Source organism: Micromys minutus (genome assembly GCF_963924665.1).
Source record: "Micromys minutus genome assembly, chromosome: 22".
Lineage (NCBI taxonomy): Eukaryota > Metazoa > Chordata > Mammalia > Rodentia > Muridae > Micromys > Micromys minutus.
Genome location: NC_137957.1, coordinates 3,469,013 through 3,487,554, shown reverse-complemented (window position 1 = coordinate 3,487,554; position 18,542 = coordinate 3,469,013). Strand labels below are relative to the sequence as shown.

Genomic DNA, 18,542 nt, shown 5'->3' with positions numbered 1-18,542 from the left:
TCAGGTATATTCACAGTTCTGAAGAGTGTTTCCCATGACATGTACTACTACTGTATAGCGCTGAGTTTATCTTGGCCATGGCAGGAATGGCATGGCATGGTTCCTGCCCTTTGAACAGAGCCATCAGGATGTGGGCTTTCATGGGTGTCAATGCTCGCTATGAACATAAGGCTTGTTTACATAAAAAAATAGTTTTACTTATTGTTTCTCCTTTGGGAAATGTTCTCCCTGCCAAAATTAATGGTTCTATGACCACTAGAAGCAACACAAGTCCAAGAGGCGAGGGTGTGTTTATGTCTCAGAAAAAAATGGCAAACACTGAGACCTTCAGGACAGACCTTAAGGCTGTGGGAAAGAACACTGAAAACATGAGTTCAAAAATATATGATTTCTCAATTATGCAAAATATAAGGATGCAATATGAATTGTATAACCTTAAGAAATTCCATAAAGCTTCATGTAGAACCCATCAAATCAAAAGTCAATATGAACTGTTATGTCTAAAATAGCTTGAGTCAGAGCTGACCACTGGGCAGCCCTTCCTGCACATATGAACTCACTGAGGTTTTTGTGGCTGACACTGAAGAATGTTAGTAATCAAAGAGTTATAACTCAGGGCCAAAGGTAAGCTGATCACACTTTGCCTAGTAAGCCAACTGCTCCCCTCCTTGTACTTTAAACTTTTGAACCAATTTTGTCCTTTAAAAAGCCTACCCTAAGAGCTGACTATTACTGCTATTAGGGTCCCAAGTCTTTACTGTGGTCCTGGACATCCAGCTTAAGGAGTGCATTCAATAAACTACTCTTGCTTAACTGAAATCAGTTGTTTGGTTTGAGTGGTGATTCTAGACTCCAACAAACACCTCACAAATGTCAGGAAATCCCTGAACGTTACAAGATTCACAGTGTTGTACAAGTAGTAAGGAATACTACAGGAGGAAAAAAAACTTCCACTAAGGATGCAGCTCTTAAGAGCTGTCAGAAGCAGGGTGAGGTTTTCTGTGAAATAATTGTGTTTGCATCCTCTGTGCTTCTGTAAGTAGCCCTTTCTCTACCCCTTGTAAGTAGGGTCAACAATCTCACTAGTTTCCTATGTGAGGCTTGAACAGGTTACTTTGGTCTGTCTTGTTTCTATACCAGGGGAATAGATGATTGTTCAATTCTCAAGTACTCACTACCCATCACTCCCCCTACCTTGTCCTCAGAGATGCATAACAGCTAAGGCTAACCCAATACAGTGCCCCATAGGCTTTAGTTCCAGCTGTTTGGAAGGCTGGGACAGACGTCCCTTTAAGACTAAAAGTTTAGACTCATTGGGGGAACAAACTGCTCATGGGCAGGCCTCAGGCCCAGCAGTAGATAGCCAACGCAGAAGGAACTCAGTGGAATCTTTGGATATTCTTTGCCTCATAATTTTTCCAACATAAAAGGAACTCTACAGCATCTTTGAAGGTTCTTTATCTCATAATGTTAAGTCAGGTCATTTGTACATATATTATGGCTTCCAGATTCGTGTTTTTTATGGCATTACATTGTGTGTGTGTGTGTGTGTGTGTGTGTGTGTGTGTGTGTGTGTGTGTGTTTCTTGTGCTATTTTCTTTGGCTCTTTCTTTTATTTGGTTGTTTTGTCCTATTCTTGTTTGCTTTTGTTTTAGTGTGTTGTGTTCTGCTGGGTCTGGACGGGAAGAGGAAAGTGAGAAGGAATAGGGGTAAGGAAAACCACAATCAGAATACACTGTATGGGGGAAAACTCTATAAAAAATAAAGAAAAAACCCAAAGGGATTGTAGAAAAATATATAATAAAATGAGGCATTAACAATTTTTTATGTGGGGGGAGGAAGAATGGTAATTTAAGATCATCCAGGGCAGTGTAGTGAGACTCCTGTTTAAAAACAAAACAAACCAACCAACCAAACCAAAAAGAAAAAAAAAAAAAAATCCAGCAATAAATGGCAGACTTGTTAGGTTTAATAAACCTAAAAATTTAGTTTTCACAGAAACGCTTGAAGAATCGCAGAATGAGAGTTTTAAGATTAGAATGAAGAAGGTCAAGGCAATGGAAATGCACCTCAACGTAAAAGGTTTTCTGAGGTCTAGTCCGGCCTCCATCCTGCCTAGACACTTCCCGGTAGCTCTCTATTGCCCAAGAGAGTAAGTCCAACTAGGCTACAGGACAGTGTAGAGGCCTGTGGATGGCCAGTTGAAGTCAGGGGTCTGAGCCGAAGGACACCAACCCCTTTCCCCGCCCCACCACAACTGCTGGTTCCCCGTTGTCCTCCAGCGCCCCCTACTGGTATTCGACGAGCCTCAGGCACAGGTGACGTCTGCAGAGGTAGGTGGGACTCGTCCTGGTGTAGGGGGTCACTGTGCGTGTCCGCTCAGCGGCTCCACCCGCAGCCACAGCCCGCCCTCCGCGCGCAGGATCAGCTCAGGCTTCCGGCGCGGCTCCTTGTCATCTGGCAGGACGCGGAAGCGCAGCAGCGTCAGCGCCAGCGCCACCTTCATCTCGTTCATGGCGAAAGTCTGTCCTATGCAGTTCCTGCGGGAGGACGGAGTGGGGACTCTGATTGTGACCTGATTCCCATACAGGACCCACTATCACTTCAGTCATTTCAGTCTGGCTTAGGTACCTTCCCCCACTGGTCAGCCAGCAGGAGGGCACCCAGGGGGAACTAAACTCATTTGGGACCCCTCGCCTGCGTCGCATTTGGTGAAACTCAATCTGACCTCGGAGCCCAACTTACAGGAGCACATAAACTCAGGTTTGTGGTTCTTGGGCTTCCCCAAGCCTTGCTCCGTACCTCTTAACCTGCCAAGATGCAGGAAAGAGATCTGGATCCTTACTGTCCCAACTTAACATCCTTTCCATCTTGCCTAAACCTTTACTCCACTATCGCAAGCCTCCTGGCATTACCTGGGCCCAGCGGAGAAGGGAATGAAAGCCAGAGGTGACCTGTCCTTGATATTCTCTGGGTCAAAGCGGAAGGGGTCATAGACCTGAAAGAGACAGTGAGTACATCTCCTAACACAGCCAGAGAAACCCAGTCCCAAACTGCTCCCTCCTCTAGGACCACTGTGATGGAAAAGAATGAGAGAGGGGGCTACAGCACCTCAGGGTCGGGCCACACAGTTGGGTTGTGATGGGTCGCAAAAATATTGATGATGCAGATGACACCTGTATGAAGCGGGGCCAGGAGGATAAGTCTGCAGCTGAATAAACCTTGCTATGCACCCAGCACCTTCCTTCCCTGTCCCGTGGACACCTTTAGGGATGACTCTGCCATCTGGGAGCACAACGTCTTGGGTACAACGACGGGAGATGACCGTGACTGGGGGATGCAGCCGCAGACTCTCCTTGATGCACATGGTCAGGAAGGGCAGCTGGGCCAGGTCGTCCCTGAGGAACCACCACACAGTTATCCAGAAGCAAAACAGATCATCAGGCCCTGTGTTGGCCACATAACCTTTCCTCAAGTTCTAAAACATTCCTAAGAAAAGAAACAGGGAAAGTGCTGGAGATAATTTAGCCTGGTATCTTTAGAAGCTTTTTCTGAAGCAAACACATCCAAATGTCCATCCTAAGAAGCAACTCAAAAATTGCGTAAAGAAATCTTCTTTTGGCAAGAACAAAATCAAAATGAATTAAGAAGCAACGCAGATAGTGTCCTTCTTTGTCACCCTTATCTAGCTGTTTCTACTGCCTATGTGTTTGAGAATCTCCCCCATCCTTCCCTCCGTTCCTCCCATTCTCCTACCTTCCCTCTCTTCCCTCCTCACTGTCTTATTTTTCTCTTTTCCCCACCCTACGCTTTCACATGCAAGCTTAGTGTCCTCTTTTCTCCTGATCTTTCTCCTTCATCATTCCCTTCATTCTCCTACTTTTTTCTCTTGTTCTTCTTCCTCACTATCCTCCAGCACTCCTTCTTTCTCTTACACTCTCCTCTTTTTCTTCTGCACCTTTTCTGCACATTTCTCCTCTTTTTTTATCCCCCTCCTCCTCTCAACATCCTGCTGCCTCACTATGTGCTCAAACTAAAACATTCCATCCCAGATGAAGCTCCAAAAAGATTCAGGATGTACAGATAACTTATAAGCATCAAGGTGTGAACAACTCACAAGTCTTAGGAAATTCCTGAACCCTATGAGACCCACAAGGCCCATCCTCAAGGTTGAATGAAAGGTAATAACTACTGGACAGAGATTCTCCAGGAGCTTCAAGTATGTGGCTTTTTTAAGTCCTTGTCTATATTAGGGCAAAATTTTCAGTGATACAGCTATAAACAGCCCCTCATCATTACTCATGTGGGTAACCCTAATAAACTCATTAATTCGCCAATGAGTTTAATCATTTCTTTGGTCTGTTATCCATTTGTTCACATCTCCCCAAGAAAAGTCACAAAAAACGCCCTTCTTACTTCTATCCTTTCCTGCAACCTTCTGTTCCCTGTACTTCAGTCCCAACCACATGACTCCCAATTCTCATTCAGGGTCCTAATTGAAACATATCCTTGCTTCTCTTACTTTAAGCCTCACACCTGCCAGTGTGTCCTATGGAGTGTCCTGATGCAGGGCTGTTCTCCATCAAGGTTGGAGCTCCTGATCTCAGCTCCATCCTTAGCACAGGATGGACTGCTCATAAAATGTCTATGGGGATCCATTGTTGGAGGATTTGCTGAATGGATGTGTGGGCAATGCAATGGATTGGATAGCACACTGACTGACTACTTGTACTCCAGGTGTCACTTATGAATTCCTATTCTGGAGGAAATAGAAAAGAGCAACAAACAGTCTGGGAGAGAAGACATTGAGAACAAATGTTATCTGAGACAAAAGAGAGGAAGAAAATATATATGAATATATACATTTATTCACATATGAATATATATTCATATATATATATATATATATATATATATATATATATATATATATTCTGCAAAGTGACATCATCTGCCCTCACATACTATTATATTTTCAGCAAACTCTTAGAAGTTTAAATCTTTTTGTCCCAAAGCACAAAATCTCCTCTTGTTAATGAGACAGATGGTATTCCCATCAAGTAATAATGGAAGGATCATAAAAAAGAGCCCCCTCCTCTACCTGAGGAGCAGAGCCAGGAGAGAGGCCCAGTAACACGCCGGGACCTGAGCTCACCACTCAATCTCCTCCAGCTCTCGGTCCCTCAGCAGCTCCCGCACCTCCCGCCGGCAGCGCTCCTGGTACTCCGGGTGCCTCGCCAGGTTGTACAGGATCCAGGAGAGGCCACTGGCTGTGGTGTCATGGCCTGCAGGGCAGATGGGTGGGCTTAGGTCTCAAAGCTACTTCAGCACCACAGTGGGTAGCAACAAGGCAGGAAGAAGTCCAGAGAAGATGGGAAAAGGGGACAACGGGCACTAGTGGGATGAAGATTAAATGGACGGGGTCCGTTCAGCATGTCCCTGAAAAGGAGGGTTCCTGCTCACTCTGCAGTCCCACACTGGGAGCCTCACCCTCAAACATGAAGGTGTCAGCCTCTGCTCTAATGTCCTCATCTGACAGTTCCTTTCCATCTTCATCCTGGAGACATGACAAGACACCAGATCACAGCAGTTCTGGGTCTACGTCTAACCGGAGCCCCACTGCGCCTCTGCATCTCTCCTGGTCATCATCAGAGGTTTCCATCCCCAGATATAGTTCTCGACTGTCCTGAGTCCTGTTTGTATGTTTGTTTGTTTGTTTGTTTTTTCCTTGTTGAAGGAACTCACGATCTCTGAATATCTTCCCATCTCGTATGATTTCTAGGTAACAAGGGAGCAAGTACCTTTGCATATAGGATGATTTCATGGCCACATTCCTTTGAAACTGGAACTTAAACATCACTCTCATTACAAGGACCTCCTCCTTAGGAAGGAGGCAGGAAACACTTTCTGTTAATTGTTCCATAGCTGTGTGGTAGAAATGGTGTCTGGCTACTCCCTTGTCAGCAAGAGAAACGCTGCACACTTTAGGACAGAAAGGGTTGGACTGGCAGAAGAAATACTGACAATGTGTGAACACAGATGATGTAATCTTACATAGGACCGGGAACTAAACTTCCCCTTTTCTTTCTTTTTCACTTTTAAACATATTTGTTTGTTTTCCTCCCATGACTGTTTTATCCTGCACCCCAATTCCTCTGTGTTCTCATGTTCAATTCATGGGTGCACCATGCAGAAAATGTAGCTTATGTCCTCAGGAATCTATTAGGCCTGCATACCTGTAGAATTCACCTGTGATTGGAGAAAAATTGCTCACATCTCAGAATAAAGTTCTCTCAACATGCAGTGACCTATGTGCATGAATACGCCATAATGAAACACATTAGTTTGCACACTTAAACGTTAATTTAAAATCTTCTCTTCAGATCTCTTGTCTCTTATTCTCTTCTGCTCCCAACATTGCTTCCTCTCCATGCGCCCTTCTCTTATTTCATACCCTTCTCCTCTTTCATCTCCTGCTTTCTAGCTCTTTCTCCATTTCCATCTATTCATACTCCCTGAAACAAAGAAAACACAGGTGTGCTAACTCCTCTGTGAAACTTGTGAGATTCACAATGCATTGGTCTTTTTCCTGTGGTGTAAGATCTGCTGGACACACAGATAGAAATCATTGCACCGCCTGAGAAAGGAGGAGGAGCTGCGGTGGGAAGCCACTCCTACATCCCAGTCTGGCTGCTGTTATTACTGGAGATAATGGATGGGCTGCCCTGATCTTGAAGGTTCTACTCTTTAAAGCCAAGCTTACGGCACAACCATGAAGTCCTTGACTTGGGAAGTTGGGTCCGCAGGATCTATTCACTGGTAACACAGTGAGACTGGTCTCAAAATTCCAGAACGTTCAAGGTGAAGCGGGAAGAGCATGAGATTGAAGTCAGTCAGGGTTCTTTTGTGAGATTCTATCTTTAAAAAAAAAAAAAATTCCCTTGCAAACACAAAAAGAGCTATTTAATGAACTGGTTAATTTTTTTGAGATACAGTTTCACTGTGTAGCCTTGACTAGCCTGGAGTTTCATGAGTAGACCAAAACAGCCTCAGACTCACCATAATCTTCCTACCGCTGCCTGTGGAATAATGGGATTGAAGGTGTTCATTATCATACTCAACACACTAAGTTTAGGCAGCACCGTTCCACCTCCTGAGAACCCACCTTGGTCAACAGGAGCACATCAATGAAATCCAGAGTTTTGGACTTGGCCTTGGCCTTGAGGACATCACCTTCATGTGTACTGGGGAGAGTATGTCGCCGATCCTGGATGACAGCATCTGTGAAGTTGTGTACCAGGCGGCAGGCCTTATGGAAGCGCCGGCCGCTACGGGTGAGCTGATAGAGTGAGTCTATGTGCAGAAGCAGCTGCTGGTACCGTTTGGACACTAAGGCACTGAGCTCCAAGATGGCAGAAATATACTCACTGGGCTTCCTGCATGAGTACAGCATGAGGGAAGCAAGAACTCAGCACAGCTAAAGCTCACTATATCCCAAAGGATACTCAGTGGTCAGAGACAGATGGCCACAAAAATGCATGAGTACCATTGGTGACATTTGACTGTGAAGTCTCACTTGTCTCTCTGTATCCCATCCTCATGAGCCGTGGGACCTCAAGGCATCTGAGAGCAGTGCAGAAAGAACTCCTTCCTGTTCTTTCCTTCCCCAGACCTAGCTCTCAGCCACCCGCTTTCTAACCCTTCCCACTCAGCTAGGGGCTCCTTTTCTTCCAGTGATCCAGGCTTTCTATAGGGTCCCTGCATTTAGTAACAATCCCACCTCGTATCTACAAGACAGTGTCTGCAGAGCTGATGTGATCCTGTCCATTTACTGTAGTTTGGAGAGGTCTCCCAAACGTCCATCTCTGGGGCTATTAGAAAGTCAAAACCATTACGAGAGAGCTTACTTGAGGGTGGATAGGCCATGATAAGTGTGCCTTGGAGAAAATATTAAGACCCTGACCCTTTCCTGACTCTCTTTACTTCCTAACTGACACGAGAAAAACATTTTTCTTAACTGTTCCCACCAAGACAATGGACTCAAAGAACCATCAACAAAAGACTCTAAAACTGTGAGGAAAAAACAAACAAACAAACAAACCAAAAAAAAAAAAAAAGCCTTTTTTTCTCCATTAATTAGATACACTCAAAAACTTTGTGACAGCAACAGAAGTGAGTATAAACAAAAACACCCTTGGTAAAAATTATAGGAGAACATTTCCACCTTTGGCTGGGTTTCAGTGTCCTGATAATTTAGACACTGTGTTGCTGTATACTGATTGTCAACTTGACAAGATCTAGAATCATCTTGTAAACACATTTCTGAGCACATCTAGATCCTCCAGACTGGGCTAATTAAGGTGAGACTAATCAATTTAATAAGAGCAACACTATTCCATGACTAGTTGTTTCAGACTACGCAAAAAGCAGAAGGCTAGTTGAGTGTAACCATTCATTGCTCTCTATTTCTTGGCTGTGTATGCAATGTGACCATCAATCTCACATCCCTAGCACAGCAACTCCCTTAACTCGATGGACTTCCTCTCAACTTTAACCCAAAGCAAACCCTTCACTCTTTTAAGGTGATTCTTGTTGCATCAACAAGAAATGCAGGTGATACATAAAACTGGTACCAGAAGTGGGGTAATAATTGTAATAATCTGACCTTTATTGGTTCTTAGGCCTTTGCAACTTGTTTGTAGAATAAATGTAGAATTTAAAATGCCAATCCACAAATAATGTTAAATTCTGTAAAGGGAGCTTAAAGGGAAATTATGATTGGAAGTTGGAAGACAGGAATGTCAAAGAGAAGTGTAGACAATGGAAACCTGGGTTGTATGGTTTTTGGTTTTGTTTTTTGTGGGAGAAGGGAGGGGGCATCTATCAGGAACTAGACTAGAATTTATTCTTGCTATTTTTTCTGCCAATTAGTTTGGCAGCATTCTACTTTGGTCCCGAGAACATGTGTGAGGCTGAATGAAAAGGTGATAAACCACCAGGGGATGGTGCATGCCTTTAATCCTAGCAGTCAGGAGGCAGAGACAGGCGGGTCTCTGAGTTCGAGGCCTGCCTGGTTTGCAGAGTGAGTCCAGGACAGCTAGGGCTACACAGAGAAATCTTGTCTCAAAAACAAAAGCAAAAAGGAAAAAAAGGCGATAGACCTTTTGAGCGAAGGAAATTTCAAGACAGCATAAATATTCGGGCAGTGGAATGGCTACTACTCTCTGCCCTCTTGTTTGTATTTTCATACCTGTGAGTTTCATAGTATGTAAAAAGGAAGAAGCCAGATGAGCCCAGACACATTCACCACTCTTTGACTCCTGGCTGCAGGAACAATGTGGCCACCCTGCTGCCTTTCCTTCCATGCCATGATAGGGTTTTCCTCAAACTGTGAGCTAAATTAACTCTCCACTAATTAATTTTATTAATTATTTTGTTGCAGCTGTAAGAAAAGTATCTAATTCAGTGTCAACCAGCCAATCCCCTATCAAAGGTGTCTCCTCTGTAACAGATGAATATGATCTCCTTACCTGCATCTCTGGTCCTTGTTCCAAATCACCTCCTTCAAGAAGCTTCCTCTTTTCCTACTAGCTACCCATCCCTACTATACCGCCTCCCAAATCCATAATCCAGGTTCTCAGGGCAAAGGGAGGGACTCACTCCTGGCAGTTGCTATCGAAACTGAAGACACATTTCTGCAGACTGTCCAAGGTCATCAGGCTGATGTTCTCAAACATGTCCAGACGGATGCTGCCACCTGAGGCCAGGTGCTGCCACTTGGCCTTTATAGAAAAAGAATCAGTATCATAACCAGGTCTGAGCTCCTTGACATTTTTCCCAATCACAACTACAAGAACGGATACCCACAATCAGCTTCCCACATCTCTGGTCAAACACTTGATCCCAGGGTTAACCAGGCTCCACTGGGAAAGAAACTGTTATGTAAGACATGAAGACCCAAGAGTGGAGACCGGAAGCCCCACGGTTAAGTCTCAGCTCTGTGAACCGTAGGTCAGTTCATTGTCCTCTCTCACTTGATATGTCTTTAGCAACAAGGTGATCTGACTGTGCCCAATAAGCCACGAAGGAATCCGTGTGCCACTATTTCTAGATCACTACCTCAGGCTTGTTCTTAATGAGGAAAAAGTAGCCCTTATCTCACTGGTTTGTTAAAAATTAAATTTGCAGCATAAATTATGGAATTGGGTCATGACCATTAGTTCCACAGCATGTTAAGAACTCAATAAATGGCATTATATCTTATCTTGGGTGTCGTAAGTTGGACTTAAAGCTACCTCTATGTCAGGTATGGCAGATATCTATTGTTTCTAATCATCCTCGTTAAGTGTTCCAAGAAAAAAAAATCACCCCAGTGTTCTTCACCTGGACTATTTCACAGGTACTTCCGAAAGCCTTGTGAGATCCAATGGTGGCCTTCCGTGTGATGGTCTCCCATGGGCAAATATCAGGCTTGTTTTAGCTTATTATAAAAGCAGAGTCCCTAAAACTAAGTTATACCGTGTAGGGCATACATACATACATTGCATCCTCTAAAGATCATTTGTAATGCCCCATGGAATTTATACATGTTCAAGAAAGGACAGAAGCCAGGAGTGCACGAGGAGTGCACCTGACTACCTTCCATATCTGAGCAAGGAATCCTGTATGGACTGGCGGAATCCAGGAGTGTGGGGTTAGCCTGGTGCTGCTATAGAGCCAAATGTTAAATTCATACCCTAAGATCTGGTTGCCCGAAGACAATCGAATTCTCAAGTACACCAACTTTTATTGTGCAACCTTGCTCCCTGAATTAACTGATCAATAAAGGGCTAAAACCAATTACTGAACAATAGAGAAAGAGAGGCAGGACTTGAGGGTGAGTGAGGGGTCTCAGGAGAGACCAGGGGAGGAGAAAGGAGGAGACAAAGAGAAGAAGAAGCCTCCATGATAGGATAGGAGAGGGGCTATGAGCATATGGCCAGGAGAAATAACAAGTAACAAGGGACCTGCTCAATCCAGGCCTACAGCTTGTAAATAAAGCAGCAGCATTGTGTCTTTTATACAGGCTAGCTAAAATTCTAAAATATCATTTATACACAAGTAAACAAGCTGAGCAATCAGCTAACAGGTAGAAAAGTAAATGTGTAATGTGAGTTTTCAGCTATGTCCATTATAATGTTGAGCCTAATCTGTCACCCTTGGCTATTATGTTAGACTGATGACTTTGACTAACATGCTCTGGAAAAAGGAAGAGGCGGTAACTTCAAGGAAACCTAAGCTTCTGGTGACTTCCAGCTTCTCTCCTATGGAATTCTGCGCCACAGGAACAAGCCCGGGATGTTGAAACTATGCTAAATTAGCTTGAGGTTGGTAAAATCCCAAGCATCAAGTAATTATGCTGATATCAGGCAAGATGACTGACAGCTTATCATATGTTGCCCATGAGTGATCCAAATTCTGTCCAGAAGAGCCAATCCCCTGACCCGAACTCCTGTTAGCAACATCAGACCTCATTGTTTCAAACTCAGTGTGTGTGGAGTTCCTTGCTCCTATTGAGTTTCTAGGTGGTCTGCATTTAATTTTCAGGGCAACCATGGGAGACAAATAGAAACTAACTCTTTATAAGCACTCATCATATGTGAAAACATAGCTCTATGATATTATCTTGAATACAAAATGGAGAGGAAAAATAAAATAAAACAATAGCCCCATTGTGGTGGTTTGAATATGCTTAGCCCATGCCCATAGAGTGGCACTATTAGAAAGTGGGGTCTTATTGGGGTAGGCATGGCCTTGTTAAAGGAAGTGTGTCACTGTGGGGTGGGCTTTGAGACCCTCCTCGTAGCTGCCCATAAGACAGTCACTCCTGACTGCAGTTGGATCAAGATGCATGCAGAACTCTCAGCTAGCAATGGAAACTAACTAAGACGCCCGTCTTAACCCTTTAGAAAACAGATCAGATCTGTCTGAAGTTGCTTGGCTTCAGGCTCCAGCTGAGAGCCTGGGTTTGAGACTCACATGCATGATGTTGGTGCTGTCATTGAAAATCTTCACATAGGGCTTCAGGATGTTGAAGTGGAAAGCGGGTGTCAGCATGCGACGGTGGCTGCTCCACTTGTCACCATCACTCAGCAAGAGCCCATCCCCTGGCCAGGGCATCACGGCAGTGAGCATGGGGTCATGTCCCCTCCACCCCTGGGGGATTGTCCCTAGGCCCCTCATCTGAAGTACTCACCCAGCCAGGGTTTCAGGAACGTGTAGAAGATTACTTCCTTTAGGGCCACCGAAGCTGACATGAACAAGGATGATCAGGGGCCATGAAGTGGCTAGGAAATGAACTTGCAGAGGGGGGTGGGGGTGGGGCTCAGCGAGGTATGTGCATGCCTGCCCCAAACCCAGCATGACAGGGTTAGAGAATGGGATATAGGATGCAGAGGGAGAGGAGGAAGAGGAGAAAGAAGAGGAGAAGGAAGAAGAGGAAGAGAAGGGGGAGCAGGAAACAGGATACTAGGTGAGATAGAAGCAACTCCACTCACTATCCCTTCACTTGGCTTTAACATAGTCTACCATGTCTGCCCTTGAAGCATAGCATAACATTCTATGGCCCTAGCATACCCGACCATCCCAGCATGCTCCGACATCCTGATACAGATATGTGTCATGGATATATAGGCAGTAAATGGGCTGACATGGCTGAAACACATGGGACCTACCTTAAACAACCCCATCATGTGCTTTAAAATGGAAATAGATAATCTGATATATTTCAGTGTGCTCATATGTAGGTCCCAGATGCCATTAAAAAAGTCACAATAATCACACATATATAGCATTGGTATGGTCCAATTAGATATCAGACCTGCCTCAGACAAGAAATCTCAGCCATGTTTCTGTAGATTGTCCTGAAGCTGTTTGTATTTTAATGTTAATTCCACTTCCCCAAGAAGGGCTGCCTAGTAATATACTCAAGAGGTGACTTCATCTGAACCTTCCCATTTTAATTAGTAAAATAAAGGAAAGCCAGTGACTGGGCTGGTCAAGGGAGAGAAGAGAGGTCTGAGGAGTCAGAGGATGGGGGGTGAAGGTCGTGGCAACATGGAGGTTCCCAAGGACCAGCTGGACCCAGGTAGGATTGATTGGTGTTAAATAGCTATGAACATCAAGGATTTTATAGCTCTAATATCTCATATAAAAGGGGCAGTTTGTATCTTTTTCTATTTGATGTAATCTTGTGTAGAGGGTTTGTGGGTTGAGAGTTGGATATATAAACCTGTAAGAAAAGCTTTTGGGCTGTAGAGTTGTGTTTACGTGCAGTTTTGAAGTAGAGAAACACCCCGGGACAGAGGCAGAGAACAGGCAGAAGAAAACCACCAGGAAAGGGAGTTGTATGGACAAGTTGGGCCGTGGTGGCAGCTCAGACTAGGAGCCAGAGGTGCGTTTGGCTCCGTATCAGGGTTGGGCCTGAAAAGTGAGACCTCAGGGCCGATAAAGAGGTAAACCTTTTTTTTAATTTATTTTTTAATATTTACTGCAACGTGTTTCTATTTTAGTGGGACTCTGACAAATGTCAGACAACTCTCAAATGGCAAAAGTGTTTTTGTCAGGAGAAAAATAGAATTTCAAACAACTGCTCAGGCAAGAAAGAGATGTGCTCTAAGTGTCCACAGCTCTGTGTGAGCCCCAGATGGGGCCATATTCATTCGATTAAACTTGGTTCATACCTGGGACAATAAGCAGCAGTTGTGGTGTGACTATGAAACACCCTCAACCAGCTTGTGTTTTTGAAAGATTCAGTCCTCAGATGCTGCTTTGTTTTGGAGGATTCTAGAACTCTTAGGAAGTGGAGCTTAGCTAGAGAAGGTAAGTCCCTAGAGCAATCCATTTGAAACATCTTGAACTGAGTTTCTCTCTTCTCCCTTTCCTCCCTCTTCTGCCAGCTGTGTGTTCATCTCTCTCTTACCACTATGAATTCTGGGTCACAAGTAAAAATCAGTCTTTTCTCCAAAGAGCTAATACAGCAGGCGTGCTCAGGGGATGGCCATAGTTTCGTACTGACGGTGAGGCCGAGGCAAGGGAGTCACGACAGCAGTCTCATCTGCCTGCACGCTGGTCACCTGCACAGTTGGAAACAGCACGGAGACCCCAGCAGTAGGCAAACAGGCTGTTCCAGTGCCTTTGGTGTGGGGGAGGTGTAGACTCACGTGCCAGGTCTCCAGGTAGCAAACACCTCTAGTGGTGCACACCGCACCAGGAGTGCACGGGACACCTTTCTCTCAACTCTCAAGTAAGCATAAAGGAATCTCAAGATTGTTAGGCTTTCCAAGAAAGGGACTGTTATGGCAGGGGGCCAGAGTGAGCCCTGAAGAGTCTACCATCCTCTTGGCTGAGCCCTGCCTCGGCTTCCTTCTGACATCTTCAGCAAAAGGTGGAGAAAGCCAAGATTAAAAAAAGGACTGGACCACTTCAGCAATAACACAGAGACATGAGCGTGGAGACTAGAAGCCCTTTCCCACAGCCACGCCACCTCCGGCTTCCCCTAAGTACCTGAGGCACTGAGAACAGATCGAATGATGTCAGGGTGGCACAGAGTGATGATGGGGGTGACAGGACCCAACCACGTCATGAAGCCCTGAGGGTAGGTGGCCACCAGCTTAGTCACCTCCTTCAGGCCATGCTCAGTGGGGGTGATCTACAAGCAAGAGAGGAACAGTCACCTCCTGAGTTGGTTTGTCAGGAGTCAAGCACATTGTGCTGTGAGACAGTCAGACGGAAGCTGATACAGCAAGACTTCTGGATCTCTCTAGGATGATGTTTCCAGACGGCATTAGTGTTTGCATCGGAAGTCTCAGTCAGGATGACCCACCCTCTACAGGGTGGGGCCGCACCATCCAACCCACTGGAAATATATCAGGAAGGTTCTCCACTTTCCTAATGCTGTAACCCATCATGTTATGATGACCTTCCTGACTATAAAATTATTTTTGTGCTATTTCATAACTATAATTTTGCTGCTGTTATGAATCATAATGTAAATATATGATATTTGATATGCAACCCACATATCAATCAACCTGTGTGTGGAGACCCCTAGGTTGAGAACTGGTAATATAGAGTAATTAGATAAAAGAATCTCAACCTCATTTCCAGAGTGCCATAGCCTTCTTCTGCCCACAGACATCACGATTCAGGTTCTTGACATTTGGATTCTTGTTGCAGGATATTTGACTATACTGTGAACCCCCAGCTAGTGTCCTTTGCTGAAAAAAAAAAAAATGCTTCTAATTGAGGTGTGGTTCGGCCCTTCACACTCACCTTCAATCCCTCTGATTGGAGCACAGACACCCACTTAGTGCACACCTTTAATTCCAACCAATGAAAGTAAAGTTAGTTTGTAGAAAGAAGCACCATGTTTGAAATTGATGTCTAAATAAATGGCAGACAATGTGATGAGTCAGAGAAAGAGCGGACAGAACAGGATGTGCTCAACTCTCACGAGAAGAAAGAGGAAGGGGAAGCTTCTAAAGAGAACAGTGCAGAGAAAAAGATGGAGGAGGAGGAGGAGGAGAGAGAGAGAGAGAGAGAGAGAGAGAGAGAGAGAGAGAGAGAGAGAGAGAGAAACAAGAGTAAGCTTGTTCAGCAGTGAGTCTCAGAGGCTGAGAACATCTAGACCTAGGTAAGATTGTACAGAGGCCATGACTAGGCCTAGGTTAGCTGACTGAGGCAGTGAGTATCAGAGACAACAGTTCCTCACTCCAGTAAAAGTTACATTTACAGACTCTACCCCAGAGTAGAATCTAGGCCCCTCCCTCCCTCAAAAATCCCCATAGGCAGGATGCCAACCCTTTGGCCTCAGACTGAATTACTTACTTCCACCTCCCAGTTTATTATGGCTTCCCAGTACTCCACCTTACAGCATGCTTAGAATCCATAATTTTATAAGCCAATGATTATAACGCAATGTACCTCCTCTCTGCCCTCACTCATATGTGTGTGCTTTGTATAGAATTTATATATGTATCATATATGTATATATATTATATATGCTTAAATAACTATATGAATATAATCATATGCTGCATAATGATGTTTTTATCACTGTATTTGTGTGTGATCCTGGTCCTATAAGCTCATAATGGACCCAAAAAATTCCTATGCATAATATATTTTATTATTGTCATCCTATGTGTACATAAACACCATTGTCTTACAAATGCCTACAATATTCAGGACAGCACCATGCTGTAAAGATTTACACAAGTAGCCTACACCATATGGATTTATACTTAGTCCTGCTCCATCTGTCTCATGGTTATGGTTGAGCCTCCAGGGTCTATCCCAGGGCCAATGAAGAAATTATACAGCCTACCTCAGAGACAGCCACCTTAGCTTAAGAAGAATGTTCTCCGGTGAAAATTAATTTCAGCCCCAGGGAAAGCCATTAAGGGTATAAGGTGGTGTCTAGGCAACATTGCAGCCTGTTAGCTGTAATTAACAGGGCCTCTACAACCCGAGAAGGGGGTGTCAGTTATGTGATATTGACCAGATAAGAGTGGACTGTGAGCATGCCTTTGGGAGACTGTCTTAATTGTTAGTTGACTTAGAAGGGCCCAGCCATTTTCTGCATAGACAGTCCTAGGCTGTATTTTTTAAAAGCCAGCTAAACATGTGCTTGAGAGCGAGCCAGCAGACAGTCTTTCTCCATGCATTCTACCTCAGGTTTCTGCTGGAGTTTCTGCCTTGACTACCCTCAGACAAACTCTTTCCTCCTGAAGTCGCTTTGGTTGGTGATTCATGACAGCAACAGGATGGAAATAAAATGCGGTTCTCCTGCATGTTTGTATCCGTGTACTCTACAGCTCTGCATGTCCAACTGTGGAAGGGGTCTATAGAACAGGGGCTAGTCAACCTCAGAGGACAAGAGATGACCAACTCTCTCGGAGGGCAGCAGCTCCTACCTATGAGCCCCAATGATGTCACCAAACATCACCCTGTGGATGATCTCAATGACATGTAGAGATGTTGTGAACTTTGCTATTTGAAAATGAAACAACTGAGATCAAGTCACCCAAAGGCAAGAACAGACTTGGTCAAAGTCCAAAGCATGGGGTCAAGGAAAGGTCGGGAGGGTAAAGTGGACAGCTCTTATCCAAGTTGTGCAGCAATGCCCAGTGGTCCATCTTAGGGGAGAACTAATAGTTTGGGTTTTTTTTAAGGTGCTTCAGGAACAAGAGGCAGGAGGACTTCCCATAACTCTCCTGTTCCTTGTGGACTAACAGAAAAATGTCACTGACCTTGGAAAGAACTCCTCAAGAGGCCTCAAATCCAACAGACAGTGAGGAACCACCAGGGCTCCTCACTCTGTATGGCTCACCCTCACTGTCCACAAGTGTAAGAAAGACTAGAAATGAATCCAGAGCAAAGTAGGGGTGGAGAGCAGAGATATGAAAAAAAGCTAGTGAAGGATGCAGGACTTTAGTCCCCTATCTCCCCAAGCTCCATTCCTGGTCCACTCACTCCTATATACAAGACCCACATTTGTTCCTGCACTCACCATGCCCAGGTGACCCAAGAACCAATTCCTTTTGGGGGGTTGAGGAAAATCACAAAGATGATGATATGTTCTGTAGAAAACATAGGTCTGAGTCAGGGCACGAGCCAAGAGCCAGGAAGTTCCGATCAGCAGCAAAAGCAGCCATGGTGAGGATGCCTCCAGCCTCAGTCTTAACCAAGACAGGTCCATCTGTGGTGACCTGTGGGGCAAATGGACAGACAGTGAGATTCGGAGGCTCAGAAGAGGGGTGGGGCCATTAGAGATAATGGACTAGGGGTATGAATGAAGGCTGTTTTTAGGAGGAGCAATTCGTGGGGTGGAGAGGGGCAGTAAGTTAGAAGGAGGAGGGGAAGGAGGATGAGGAGGAGGGGAAAAGGAGGGAGGAAAGAGAGAGAGGAGAGAAAGAGAAAGAGGGAAGAACGGAGGGATGGAGGGAGGGAGGGAGGGAGAGAGAGACCCAAAATGCCTGAGTAATAAATAGTAATGAAGCTACCAGGAGATGTTACCTGAAAGTTGTCTAAAGCCAATGCGATCACTCTGGCTTTTTGACTTCGGGTAGCTGGTTATCTAGAAATAAGCAACCAGGCGCAGAGCACCGTCTAACCTAGTATAGGTGCTCTTAGACAGCCACCTTCTCTCAGGAACAGGAAGTTTCCCACAGTTCTCCCTCTAGAGTTGCTTTGTTCCTGGCTTCTGCTCTGAAGGAGGCTGAGCTCAATTGTGGCAGCCAATCCTTCACAGGCCCGTCTGCCTCCTCCCCTCCTGGGAAGATGGCCAAAAGGAGGGGGTTGGGCCGGCAGGGTACAGAGTGGAATCAGTTCAGGGTCATAGCATGAACACCAGATCCTTAGAACTTGGTCCCTCTTACATCATGGAGGTCGAGATTGGGATGGAAGTTGGGGGTAGGATATATTTGGGAGTGGGCAGAACTCTGAGGCTAGCAGAAGTAAGTCTGAGCCCCACATCCAGAGCAAAGTAGGGGTATCCCTAC

General features: G+C 45.0%; 1 protein-coding gene across 1 annotated transcript; it reads right to left on the bottom strand.

Annotated features, from left to right (window-relative positions):
* Window positions 1–2,282: 2,282 nt before the first annotated feature.
* LOC308435182 (cytochrome P450 4F4) lies at window positions 2,283–18,179 on the bottom strand. The gene is made up of 13 exons (XM_080935826.1): window positions 18,058–18,179; window positions 17,552–17,750; window positions 14,545–14,689; window positions 12,236–12,289; window positions 12,019–12,146; window positions 9,661–9,782; window positions 7,166–7,436; window positions 5,491–5,557; window positions 5,156–5,285; window positions 3,265–3,398; window positions 3,112–3,176; window positions 2,916–2,998; window positions 2,283–2,540 (listed from the first exon to the last, which is right to left on the bottom strand). The coding sequence occupies exons 2-13, from the start codon at window positions 17,738–17,740 to the stop codon at window positions 2,363–2,365; spliced, it is 1,566 nt and encodes a 521-aa protein (XP_080791952.1). The 5' UTR covers window positions 17,741–17,750; window positions 18,058–18,179; the 3' UTR covers window positions 2,283–2,362.
* Between the last annotated feature and the right edge of the window lie 363 nt (window positions 18,180–18,542).

Coding starts and splice junctions, on each gene's coding strand:
- LOC308435182 (XM_080935826.1), bottom strand. CDS start 17,740: ATGGACCTGTCTTGGTTAAGACTGAGGCTGGAGGCATCCTCACCATGG. Junction 3,399..5,155: donor GAGCTGGAGGAGATTGAGTG/GTGAGCTCAGGT, acceptor GTGGTTCCTCAG/GGACGACCTGGCCCAGCTGC. Junction 2,999..3,111: donor CTGTGTGGCCCGACCCTGAG/GTGCTGTAGCCC, acceptor TGTCTCTTTCAG/GTCTATGACCCCTTCCGCTT.